Source organism: Suillus clintonianus (genome assembly GCF_016758775.1).
Source record: "Suillus clintonianus strain FC179 chromosome Unknown DEU56scaffold_142, whole genome shotgun sequence".
Lineage (NCBI taxonomy): Eukaryota > Fungi > Basidiomycota > Agaricomycetes > Boletales > Suillaceae > Suillus > Suillus clintonianus.
The window spans coordinates 18,559-31,286 of record NW_024539366.1 but is presented as its reverse complement, the minus strand read 5'-3'; the positions used below and the strand labels follow the sequence as shown (position 1 = coordinate 31,286).

At 48.2% G+C, this 12,728-nt stretch overlaps 4 protein-coding genes across 4 annotated transcripts; 2 read left to right on the top strand and 2 right to left on the bottom strand.

Annotated features, from left to right (window-relative positions):
* Positions 1 to 250: 250 nt before the first annotated feature.
* Positions 251 to 810, top strand: DEU56DRAFT_837453 (uncharacterized protein; the record flags this gene model as incomplete). The annotated part of the gene is made up of 1 exon (XM_041354839.1): positions 251 to 810. A coding segment is annotated over one exon (251 nt), but the record flags the coding sequence as incomplete, so codon positions are not given.
* Positions 811 to 1,612: 802 nt separating this feature from the next.
* DEU56DRAFT_837452 (uncharacterized protein) lies at positions 1,613 to 3,675 on the bottom strand. Its single transcript, XM_041354838.1, has 6 exons — positions 3,460 to 3,675; positions 2,987 to 3,405; positions 2,710 to 2,929; positions 2,174 to 2,655; positions 1,845 to 2,118; positions 1,613 to 1,794 (listed from the first exon to the last, which is right to left on the bottom strand). Exons 1-6 carry the CDS (start codon positions 3,625 to 3,627, stop codon positions 1,741 to 1,743), a joined length of 1,617 nt encoding a protein of 538 aa, XP_041202299.1. The 5' UTR covers positions 3,628 to 3,675; the 3' UTR covers positions 1,613 to 1,740.
* Positions 3,676 to 6,819: 3,144 nt separating this feature from the next.
* Positions 6,820 to 9,372, bottom strand: DEU56DRAFT_918720 (uncharacterized protein; the record flags this gene model as incomplete). The annotated part of the gene is made up of 5 exons (XM_041358155.1): positions 6,820 to 7,614; positions 7,671 to 7,891; positions 7,942 to 8,454; positions 8,509 to 9,037; positions 9,091 to 9,372. The coding sequence occupies 5 exons, from the start codon at positions 9,370 to 9,372 to the stop codon at positions 6,820 to 6,822; spliced, it is 2,340 nt and encodes a 779-aa protein (XP_041202298.1).
* Positions 9,373 to 9,730: 358 nt separating this feature from the next.
* Positions 9,731 to 10,128, top strand: DEU56DRAFT_918719 (uncharacterized protein; the record flags this gene model as incomplete). Its single annotated transcript, XM_041358154.1, has 2 exons — positions 9,731 to 9,853; positions 9,898 to 10,128. The coding sequence occupies 2 exons, from the start codon at positions 9,731 to 9,733 to the stop codon at positions 10,126 to 10,128; spliced, it is 354 nt and encodes a 117-aa protein (XP_041202297.1).
* Positions 10,129 to 12,728: the final 2,600 nt, after the last annotated feature.

Below are 12,728 nucleotides of genomic sequence, written 5' to 3'. Positions count from 1 at the left end.
GCGGCCGAGGAAGTATTTTATTTCTGTTGGATATCTCGAGGGAGATTTTCTCTACGGATGCGGTCATTAACGTGTCACTGCACTCTTTGAAGAAACTTATGCCCCGGCTCACTGGAGCATGAGCTGGCATTGGTTTCATGGCCAAGCATGCAGTGATGCAAGCACACGTAGACTTTAGGTTCCCCTACACTGCTTGTGCATAAAAACCAACGTACCAACCTTGGACTCGGAAAACACCATCAAGTTTCAGCAATGAAATTCACTTCATTCACCACTATGATCATATCTGCCGCAGCAATGGCTGGCGCAGCTATCGCATCCGGGGACCTAGTGATAATACCCATGAACCTCCCCTGCAGTCCCCCTAGTGGGTACTTGGCGACCTACGTGCAGACCTTAGACCGCCTGCTCACGGCCCCTATCCGCAGATACAGTGGGGTGCTCAACAGGCATCAAAGGTTGGAACAACGACGACGATTTCGCGTATTTCTGCGGATCTAACGGCGAAATTACATCCTACACCGCGTGTTCGTGTAAAGATTGCTGTGTCGTGGTTCCCAATGAGGGCATCGCCGACTGTCCATGAGTGAGTCTGTCCTTCCCCACTGCCTTTTAGGTCCGAATGTTGATACATCGTTGATGTGCTTGCTTAGTGCGCATGAGATGTGCAAGAGGGTGTGAAGGAGTGCACGGTCACGTAATCGCCATGTCAATAAATGGGATGAAATTTGATGTGCGAGGACGCGTCGCAGTGGGATTTCATATTTGCTCCAGATCAACTGATCATTGAAAGCACCGTCAAATTTGCAGCGAAACATGGAAATGACTGCACAGAATTAGGTTTTTGGCTGCTTTAAACACCATCAAACACGTGAGACCCGGCCCTAAACTACTACTAGGATATCCATGCTTTATGAATGGATTTCTTGTTCGTAATCTACTGATTGTAGTGGGCGATATTGAACTTGAATACGCTGTCAGTGACGGTCTACGGTAATCATGCATGAAAACAGAATTATGTAATAAGAGTCCGTGCAAAGGTCCATGAATCGTCAATATCTGATTCTGAACATCATGCCATGAGCTCGGGCAGCAGAAAAAGTTCCAAGTTATCACATGCGTCTTATTGCACGTCGACTGTTTGCTGGCGTACGTTGCGCTACTCTGAAAAGTATTATAATATGATGGCCTGAAACACTGGAGACTCGGTTGCGTCCAGCTGCACAGTTTCACAACTTGCATTCATACCGTGGTCATTAACTTGTTTTGTTAGGCTGAGACTCGGAGTCTCACTGCAAGAGTCTCACTGGGATGACGTCGATGTGACTCATGATGACGACTCTTATAGCAATATCAATGGTCAGATTTTTGGTCTGGGCAAGCTTAAGGTTGGGCCAGTGCAACCTCTTCTTTGCGCCACGTGGTCGACCGGCTGTTGATGAAGGAACGACCTTCAAATGGTCTGGCTAGCAGGTCCCCAGGGGAGACTAGTCCACGATAGGAAAACAAGCACAATTCATGTACATTCAGGAACCGCAGCCACCAGAAAGTTGACACGATTCGCTTCAATTCGTACCGTATCAAAGGCCCCCACTGCTGGGAGGAACTCGTGAAATTTACAACTTACATTTATTGAGCAGTCATGACAGACTGTACAATCTTTTCTGGTAATTTACATGTCGTCATAAGTCGATATTTATGAATAACACTTATCTTGTCAAGCATAGCGTACAACAGTGGTCAAAATGCAAAAACATATAAATCCTTCATATCACCATCAGCAAATGAGGGGGTCTGAGGAAGAAAATCAGCACGGGATCACGTATTCTGTAGCGTCAACTTACCTTCAAACCAACCAATCTCTGCTCATCGATCATCACGCCCGAAAACCCTTTAAGCTCGTCCCTTCGACAAATGCGATAGGGCAAGTTCGTTTCGATGGGCTTCGGGAAGATCATGTCCGACCAGATGGTCGAGGGGTAATCAACCACCTCAATACTCGCTTTGGAGTCAGGCTGCGGTGGGAAGACGTTCCGCTTAGTTTTGCGTACATTGAAGTCTAACACTTCCATGCTGCCTGATAGTAACGGAAAGACCACCCGATGGCCATGAACATATCTACCCAAAGCTTATCAGCATGTATCGCAACAGTGAATTTTCCGTTCCTCTTCACCTGAGCCACTGATATGGGACTTGATGATGGAGCATGCGACTCTTATGCGGGCCCCACTCCTCCCAAGACACCTCGAAGGGGCTTGTTTCTCTTTGTTCGCGGTATTTCTGTATGTATCCGAGAGGAGTGCGATTCTCAAAGAAGAGAAAAAATCTCGGCCTGGCGCTAGGGACGTCGGGGTCCACCTGGATATATTGCACGGATAGAACATATATCCGCTCCTCCTGATCGGTCCAGAAAGGCGTGTCCGGAGAACACTTTGCCACAAAGGGACCGGTATGAATTGCGCAGTGCACCAGATGGGTGCGAGACTTTAGGGGAGGCAGTGATAGGCTCGCGACATGGGTGATTTCGTGTTGATCTTCTCCAAATGTAAACACTTGGATCGAGCCCCCATCGACCCCGCGCGTGATCATGTACGCACGGCTCGAAATGAATGAAAAGTCGCTGATATGGCTGGGCAAGTCGTCACCGTCGCGATCCTGCAAAGCCAATGTAGGCTATGAGCGCCTGGGTATTTATAAACGAGCGCTTACCACAAGCATTTGCGCCGTCTTCCAATTCCAGATCGTGATGCGAGGGCTTTCAATCTCCATCCAAAACATCATCCCAATCACATCATCTACGATCTGTATGAATGCACTGGTCATCGTGAACGGGGTGAGGGTGCGCAAAACAGGAGATGCCGCTTCGGGGTGCTTGATGTTGGAGGAGATTGTGCGAATGTACACCTCTATGTAGCCAGAATCACCTATGCTACACTCAACAATCGGTTATCTGTGAGACGCAAAGCGAAACACGATGAAGACGCACAAGTCGTCATCAGATTTGACGAGAGCGATGAGATCTTGCGATGGATCGATGGCAAAATCTCTCGTTGAGATCCCTATATCGCTCCGAACCAACGTGTGTCCAGGATCCGATGAGGATGGTAGCCAGGAGGATATGAAGTTTCGTGAACCGGAATGATTGTAAATGCCTCCAGAAGACGACGTCTTTGCAAATACGCCTCCTACGAGCTCGTATGCCTGGCAGAAACCAGGCATGGGCACCCGAACCTCCTTTTTCCACTCAAACAAAGTCCACGCACGACGGAGATTTCGCAACTGTTCAAGACGCTCTGCAACAGTGACGGTGCTATGAGGGCCATCAACCATGCGATCGAGGGCAAGCTCGATACGATACTGGAGTTCTACAGAGGACTCGATCACCTTGTTCAATTCGTGGCAGACCTGAAAATTAGTCAAGTTCAAGGTTGCACGAAACGAGTAGTGTGGCATGCATACCGCAGAACAACGCAAGATAGAGCGACAATCTAGTAGATGACGAAAGATTTCTACTAGTAATTCAGAGGGCAGGAGGATGAAAGTAGGTGGTTCCTTCACATCTGCTTTGATGATGGGCAGGCTGACCACCTCTGTGGTCTGCTTTGCATCGAGCTTTGGTGCAATCATAGTAGAAGGAAGACCTGACTACAAGTTGCCGTGAGCGCTTGGTGCCAGATGTTATGACGCGGCGTCGGGTTGCAATTGGACTTTGTTGTGCATTGTTGGTGCAGCCTAGTAGCCAGCTCGCAAGTAACCATGCTTTTCAATTCAGAAAATCAATATGTTGGGACCGACTACGAGTAGAAATACGATGCCCATTACCCAAGACGCTATTAATGTAAGTAACTATCTGGGTTTGTTGCAATTGGGTAGAGAAGGGGAAGATGTTATTGCAATTTGTAGCAGCAACGCCTCACGCAACTAATGATGGCTCGAGCAGTTGGGAGGAACTTTACTCAATCATTAGCCACATAACTCATGGATTTGAGCGCATTTGCCCCCAGCAAACTCTTGCCCAATGCCTCAAGTCTACTAGGCTGGACGTAGTTGTGCAGCTTACGGCGGTTGCCGATGTAGTTTCGGCGGCGTTTAGTGCGATCCGCATGAGAGACGGACTCTAGTGAGTGCTTAGGGCTCTTCAAGGACCTTGTCGCTCTACTAACAGATGTAGCTGTTGCAGGTCGTCCTTTTGCTCGACCCCCTGCCCGATAGTATCGCACAGCGAGCTAAACTCGTTTGTACTGACGAACAGAACATCATACCGTAATGTTGGCATATTATGGGCACTACACTACAGCACTCCCTCACGCCCTCTTGCGCGTATCATGACACGTAATCCAATGCACTAGTGAAAGCACATCAGCACTCGGACTCTGAAGGCAACGAGGAAGAGGCTCACTCGAGCACCGGGTAGTTGAGCAAAACTCATTCGCAAACGAAGTCCTCCCCCTCGTCAACCACCATACAGCATTTGTGACATTCACATGGCGTATAGGATATAATTTTGCTATTAGCTCCACAGAAGTACCCAAAATCGTTTTCGTTGTTGTAACCTCTGATGCCTAATGAGCACCCTGCTTCATCTGTGGATAACCGTAAGCACGCGGTCTAAGGTCTGCACGTAGGTCGCAAAAGTGCTCACCAGGGTTGTCACAGGATAGGTTCATAGGTGTTATCACCACGTCGTTGGATGCGATAGCTATGCCAGCCATCGCCGCGGCAGATATGATAATAGTGGTGAGCGACGTGAATTTCATGACTTGATGGTGTTTTCTGAGTCCAGTACGTTGGCTTTTATACACAAGTATTAGTGTGTAGGGCAGCCAAAAAATCCCCATGCGTTTGCATCACTGTATGCTGGGTACATATGCCAGCTCACGCTCTAAGAGTCTACGGCATGGTTTGTCCTCCAAGAGTGCAGTCACAGGCGCATTCACCCAATTTTCACATTCCCATGATGCTGGCAGACACATCCCGCAAGTTCATTTGGTACGGTTGGATGAACTTCGGACATGACTTATTCACCCAATTTTCATATTTGCAGTGATGTAGCAGACGTAGTCACCGACTATGCGCGTCTCAATACAATTCTTTGGATTGTGGGAGCATGGTCAATCGTTGCTACGAACTATAGCATATGCTTGTCACGGGATTTGATAAGCCTGAGTGATACCAAGCGATACCCGGATGATCTTTTGATTTTCGCAATACTAGTAACCAGGCCAGTGGTTGTGATTCAACTGTGAACTCAACGGCCCAGCTTGCAGAAGCATGTTTCAAACGTACATCAATGAGCAACCTGTGATGAGGATATCCAAGATCATCTTTGTTTTGAACATATGAAGGATATAATGGCATCTCAGAGCCAGTCGGAGCCTGACGCATTCAAGCCTGCAAGCCTAAGCGTTGGGGTGTTCACTGTTCAGTGCACAGGACATCCGCGTTACAGTCAAGCATTTCAGATACATTTGACCAGAAGAACTCGAGACAACAAAGATGAGGGGCACCAACACGCAGCTACTAGAGTTGTCTGAGTCGTGATATCAATTAGCATGCAGCAAAGTTGGAATAGGGGTCGGGAACTGATTTGCTGAACTGAAAGCTATTCGGAGGCGACGCGCACGTCGTCATTAAAGTGATGTTGCGACTGTGGAGCCGAGTCTCATCTTCGTATCTTAATAGTTGTTCAGATGTTCAGATGTTTGAGTTCGAGACAGTCTCTAGGATCAAATACTTAGATATTTAGTTTCTTAACGAGTAACTTGGGTCTTCCACTCCCGAATCGATCATCCGTGCCTTCTCGGGGAGCTCGTGTTCAGAGAGGAAGATGCGCCTTCAGCACGTCGAGACTCGAGCCCGAGGATAAGATCTACATCGAAGCCCTCGAGTCGGGAGTGCGTGAGCTTCACGATCGTGGGAGACATCTGAGAATGGAAGCAAAGCAGACTGACCTCCAATATCGAGAACGACTACGGGATATACAAGTCTGCGAGCTGGAGCTGTGCACTATACACGCGTCCTAGAATATTTGCGGTCCCCAATCCAAGTGCGATGCCTGCAGAGGGCTCATCGACGAGATGTATTATTCTGACATATGTTGATTTTCGTCTGTGGATAAAGGAACACGAGCACCATCCGAGCTTGGCTTTGATGACAGCGAACTGTAATCTATGTGATACACCTGCAGGGTAGTACTACATATCCGAGTCAACTCTGTGGAATTTGAATGCAGGTGCCAGCAGCCAGCACGCACCTCAATTTGATCTAGGCCGAGACCAAACGTTCAACGTTCAGGTCCAAGTTGTGTGCGTAATCGCTAGGCTTGGCTGTGCATAATGTCTATGCCGTTGACAGGTTCGTCACGATATTAGTTGCTTAGCGCTTGTCGTGCTGGAAGTTGAGGCGTTCAAATCTAGATTCTAGCTGAATGAGTTTTACTTCGCTCAGGGCGCTCTATGGAAGCCCACAGATATTACAATTCTCCATTGCCTTCACGACCACTCCACTAACTCCCGGCGTTCAAAGACCAAAGGATGATCTCGTCCACCGTCTGCGCTCGTTTTAATGTCTTGCCACTTGTCTTGTCTGACTTGCGCCTTCCATGACAAGTTAACTTGGATCCACGGACATTTAGAGAAAACCGGAGGTATACGTCAAGAGGTTTTTGGGCCGCAAGTGGAGTTGTACCGCACGCAATCGACAAAAAAAGAGGTAGAGTCCAGGAAATCAGAAACTTCAAACCGCCAGCAGCTAGTTGGGAGAAAAAACGTAAAACAGATAAGATCAAATCCACTTGACTTAGGGGCCGGTTCTGGGGCCTCATTCACTCCTCTTGCGCTTGGAGGGACCAGCCAATAAGTCACCCGATTCCGAGGTTCTCTTATTGCTTTCGACTTTGGGCATTTTCTCTTCTTCTTCCGCCAATAATGGCATACGATTTCCCGATTTAAGAGAGTGGCGATACCGATCACGGGCGTTAAGACGAAATTTCTCATCAGGGTAGGTGTCCTTTGTAGGACTTATTTCGTCACGGATGCGGCGAAAGATTGAAAGTATTTGATAGTGTGTTACTGGCTGAGCAGGATTCGGAGGACAACGGCGGTGATAGCCATCTGAAAACTGCTTCATGGGACCGAAAAAGAGAGTATGCAAATGTAGCATTTCATCTCGTATGACCTGATGGCGTGCGAAGTATGGTGTCATGAGGTTTATGAAGTCAAAGTCTGTCGTGCGTTCTCTCTGGTTCACGATATCCTCTGGAGCGAGTGCATGCACTCCAGGACGGACCCAAGATAGTGTATAGTTGACAGGGATAGCAGCAGAGGCCTCGGGACCGGCAGAGGGGCTTTTAGAATGGAGAGCGTGATCAGTAGCGACCTTCTTCCAGTCTCCGCCTTGTGTTTTGATCTCGGCGAGGTTGGTGATGAGAGAGGACGTAATAAGTCCCCTTGACCCAGATCTCGTCATCTCCTCGTCCCAGTCTCGACGCATGTTGAAGGGACCGGCACAGTTGCAAGTAATGAGGTAGGCCAACCAAAAGTAGGATTGCAGGTCATGATGATATTCCACTGGCTCCCCCTTTAGCGACTGATTCGACTTGAAAGGAAGCGTTCCCTGCGTTATTTGAGTCAATGCCCTCATGTACCAGTAGGCGAAACTTGAGAACTTACAGTACGTCGCAAGCGTTCCTTGTCTTCCTCATCTCCGCAGTCTGCTGCAGATCCCCAATCAGACATCATTCCGTGCCTCAGAGGGGTCCAATCCACAGATGGATTGTCAGGAGGTGAAGGAACAGCAGATTCCTCGCTGATATGTTTAACAAGCATCAACGTGTTGCCATCACTGATATCCCCATGCAAAATATCGCGTTTTTGATATGCATTTTGATGACCTAACGAAAACATTAGAAAAAACTGTAAGATGAAACGAAAGATCGCTCACCGACCACCGCACCGGCCAGCGCATAGAACAATTCGCGTGCAGTTCCAAACCACAGAATATCCACCCCACAAGTTTTAAACAATGTGCGGTGCCGGTGTCTGTCATCAAGCATTGGCACGTCTGGCTTGTCCCAGGAATGTCCCATGGCTGCGGAAATGGATTGGATGGATTCAGGAGGCGCTGACGTGGTGTCCTTGCATAGGACGTCTCGTGGCCTCATAGATTTCTCCATAATGGTTATTCCTCGCAGGAACGTAACATCGTCCCAAGGATCAGTGTAGGAATGGCAATTGTCGTATCGTGTAGCAAACTCCCGTTCAGGGTGATCGTCAACCAGACCATGCCCTCCGACTATCATGCCTCGGTCGCGGTTGGGATCTTCCAGTTTCTTATGCACGAGCTCATCGCTGACAGTCTCAGAGGGATCCCAACAGTCCTTAATCACCGCATGCTTAGGGGTCATGGTGTACATCTCTTTGGTAGCAAAGACACGTGTACCTTTGCCATAGAGGCCTAGCATCAATTGCGTCAAGAGATTGCAATAATGAATGTGCAGATGAAACGCACCTGTTGACATGAAAAGTTTGCCAATGGATTCGTACTTTTTCACAGGCTTTGCGTCTGGATCCCAACATTGACCCTGGATCGTGAAGATGCGGCAATCATAGCCAAGCCATCCGGGTTCTGCCAGCGTAAAGTAATTCAAAACCCTGGTGAAGTTGGCGACATCTTTATGTAGATCGAGCGGAACCGTATGAAGGCTTCCACCACGGGTGAAGACAGACATACGAAGGAATGGTCCGCACAAGCTGAGACAAGGGAACCATTGGCGATCTGTTTGGTGGTGAAAAACCAAAGCCGCAATATCGCCCAACTGCCCAATGGCCTTCTGAAAGAGGTGGTCACTCCACTTCACCTCAATAGCGGAAAAGACATCGGCCCATTTGGTAGGGCCAGTTCCGGGCTCAATCAGGAGGATATCAGGATTGCGCATCTTTTCGACTTGTTCCCTATTGAACGCCTTCCATCTGCGGCGGAGTTTGTTGTCTTCGGCGAATGCTCTGTCGTCTTTGAAGCCAATGGTCAAATCTGTGATCTGAATTCAAGGGTTTGATTAAGTCCATCTCAAAGTAGTACTTTCTCACTCACTTCATTGAAGAATTCGGCGACACGAGCTTCATAAGTCTTATTGGCCTTTATCCCGGGTAACTCAGCCCAAGTTGTACGTTTCAAAGGCTCGGGAGCCTTTGACTTAGCTGTCCATTCATACTGGCCGGGACCCTGAGGCCTGAGTATATCACCTCCCTTAGCCCACCAATCGATCATATCCTGACGATCCGAGGACGGGATGAAGCTGTCCGCCTGCCTGACGAGAAGATTGTCCTCCCAGCAAAGGTCTTGAACGAGGAACTGTGAGACCTCCTCGTCCATGAGGGACTCAGTGTCATTCCGTTGAATGCCTCCCCGAGTCATATCCACGCCCCAGATTGAACTTGGATCTGCAGACCAAAATATACAAAAAAGGGTACAAAGAATCCAGCAGAAACGCACCTTTTTTTCAAGTTCCTCTTAAATTTCGGCGGGGTTTTTGGCAGGGGGCATCACACTCGCCGCCGTACTATTCTGGATTACCATTTAGTAAGCAGTTTTTGTTCACAATTGGATAGAAGAATTCCACAACTTCTACCGCTACATATGATCTTCTCTCTAATATCGACCATCTCTTTAGATACACGTTTGCATGTATCACGGTACTCCAGCTGAGCGTGCTGACCTTCGCCGGACCATTATGCGAGCACCGTACGCTTCAGAGGAAGTCGCGATCAAGACGCAACACCAACGAAAGGGAAAGGGGACGAAAGCACCGGCCCGTAAAGCTCCTACGCCGAAGCGTAAAATAAATGGCAGACAGGTGCAAGATAGATGCGGATGATGAGGACAACAACTTAATTACAGGCAGATGACGACGATGAAGATACCTCGAACGTTGAAGACTTGGACGACGTCCATATACCCACTACCAGCGATACCCTCCCTCCACATACTCTTGCTTCTTTCCCGGTCATCGTCACCACCTACGAAATGATTCTCAAAGACCGTGTACATCTTGCCACTTATAATTGGGGTCATATTGTTGTAGATGAGGGCCATAGCATAACAATATACAAATCACGGCGCTCACGCTAGAAAGTACGATGCGTGTCCTGCAACTGGAAGAGAGTCTTTCAAGCTGAGGTGTTCAAATCTAGATTCTAGATGAACGGGGTTTGCTTCGCTCAGTGCGTTCTATGGAAGCCCACAGATCGCACAATTCTCCATTGTCTCCACGACCACTCCACTAGAAGGCGGCGTTAAAAGACGAAGGTCAACTCTTCTCCGGTGACCACCATCAAGCACACGATTGTAGGTAGAATTCTCTAGACCTGTGTGTTGATCATTTATTGATACACGGAACTTCACTTTGAAATGGGCTAAATTTATGTCCCTAATCACAACCTACTTATCTCTGCCTTACTCCCAGCACCCAGAGAAACTTAATCCAGAAATACCAAAAACAAATCGCCAACGTCCAGCTCATGACTCGAGTGGCAGTGGCCTAGTAGTGTCACTCGAACGAGCTGGAAAGAAAAGTCAACTTATGTGGTACAAGTATATTCATAGACACAAACATTATCAGTATCTTCAATGATTCAGGCATCAGCCACTGACGCCACAGCAGGTCCAGCATGAACCCAGAAGGTCAGGCGACATCCCTGCCGGGCAGGTCGAAGGTTCGGCAGAGTAGCATTCATTTTCGCAAGTTATTGTGAGGCGGGAAGAAAGTCTGGCTGCCTTCACCCCAGTGGCAGCGGCAAGGATGGTGAGGTAAGCGATGTGAACGAGCTTCATTGTGTCTAGTATAACTATGCTTCAGCCTGTGATGTGTCCGTGCTAGGAAACCACACACCAACAAAAGCTTGAGCGTGCAATGTGTGCGAAGTTGCTGTGGCAAGTCCCGTAAGAGCTATAAGTTGATTCAGTGAAATATGCATAGTGTAGCGCAAGAGGGCCACTCACCGTGTGCAAACGAGCCGTTTGTCTCTGAGGCCTTTTCAACTCAACAGCATTGAATTTATACTGCTCTCGCTAAGAGTGCTGATGTTATACTCCGCACTTCGGGGAAATTTTATAAAAAGCAGCGCTGAATGGCACGGTTACGCCAATATAGAACTTCGTTGCCTTCGTCACCAGTATATCATCACGATTCAAGTCTTCTTCGGCTCAACGATTTGGATGGAAGTCAAATTTGAATATCCTGGAGGGCCACCCCCACCTGAAACCCGACAAGCCACAGCATTAAGCAGGCGGATATAGCGGAGGCATGTGTGAGATTGCTAATTGAGTCGTGCCGTGCCTGTCTTGCAAGGGTTCGCATAAATCAATGTGCCATCGCTGGAACGAAACAGTTAGCCCCCTTGTCACCACGCATGAACCTTTGAGGACCAACCAACAGCGAGCGTTATTCCATTCAGGCCACATGAGCCTGAACTTAACTGTGCGAACGGCTTCCTTTGTGCTGATATTCTTCTGCTCTTGTGCTTTAAAACTATTAGAATGGTTTTCTCACCAGTCAAAAAATGCGATGTTTACTTGGCTTGTTAGTTCTTGGACCATTTGATGGGCCATAGTCAGTGATTACCACTATCTTGTACTAAGCCCGTTAATGCAGCAGGTGACATAATCAGTGTACTTACCACCGTCCGGTTTCCTAGTGTATTGCAGGATCTGAATATCAATTCGACAAGGCGATGACTATCCCGAGTGACTCACTCCGATATCCAAGGCGTTTGCAAGTACTCCAAGGGCAGTAGGCCGTCTGATCTGTAGGCCACTGTGTAGTGCAGTGAGGTGCGGTGATTGATATTTATGGGGTTATGGAGGGTTGTGGTGCTTTACGAGTTCGAGCTTGCATTATAGTGCTGTCTGGTATAGCGAATACAATCACGTGACCCCTACACGTCGTTTTGTATAATCGGTTATCGCAGGGTCCACGCAAGCAGCCAACTCGCGTTCAGTGGTCAGACAATCCTCTGCGTTCTGTTTCGCGAGTGTGCCCCACATGCAAATACACTCCCGGATCAACGATTCTGTTCCCCCATCGAGAAAGTGACCATATTGGGTCGTGAAATTGGAGTTATGCCTTCTAGTAGCACAAGACACGGCACCTTAGAATAGACATCAATATTTCAATGCAGTTTCATACACATACCTTGAACTACGCTATAAGATCATAGACCTGGCATGCTGACTACCTCAATATGGAGTGCAACAATGCGCGCTCCCGGGGATCAGTCTTTCTGCATACCATTTCTTCGATACTACTTCCCGATCGAATCAACACTATGCCACACAAGTCTCACCAAACATTGCCCTCGTGACGCTCGCGTAAAAGTCGTCGGCGGGAGGATCGCCCCCGTTCAAAGAAGAAGCCTAACCAAGTCAGTCAATCTCCCATACACTCGTACCAAGGATCCAAGTTACTCACCGTCACACTTGGATCCAGGAATAGAGGGAATAGATTCATTCTCGTACCTCGATACAATCTTCGTAAGGACCCAGGAATCCCTTCTCTGGGCTCAATGTGTGCGACGTGGAGGGAGGGGTTTATACCGCGATGGTGGTCCTTCTGGCCTCTTGTGAGGTGACCCACAAAACGAACTTGACATGACATTAGAAGGTGCAAAGGACACAAGGGAACGAATCTCCACACCTTTTGAATTATGTTACAACCATGACTATCCCAGTTC

Coding starts and splice junctions, on each gene's coding strand:
- DEU56DRAFT_837452 (XM_041354838.1), bottom strand. CDS start 3,627: ATGATTGCACCAAAGCTCGATGCAAAGCAGACCACAGAGGTGGTCAGC. Junction 2,930..2,986: donor GTCAAATCTGATGACGACTT/GTGCGTCTTCAT, acceptor TGTTGAGTGTAG/CATAGGTGATTCTGGCTACA. Junction 1,795..1,844: donor AGAGATTGGTTGGTTTGAAG/GTAAGTTGACGC, acceptor TTTCTTCCTCAG/ACCCCCTCATTTGCTGATGG.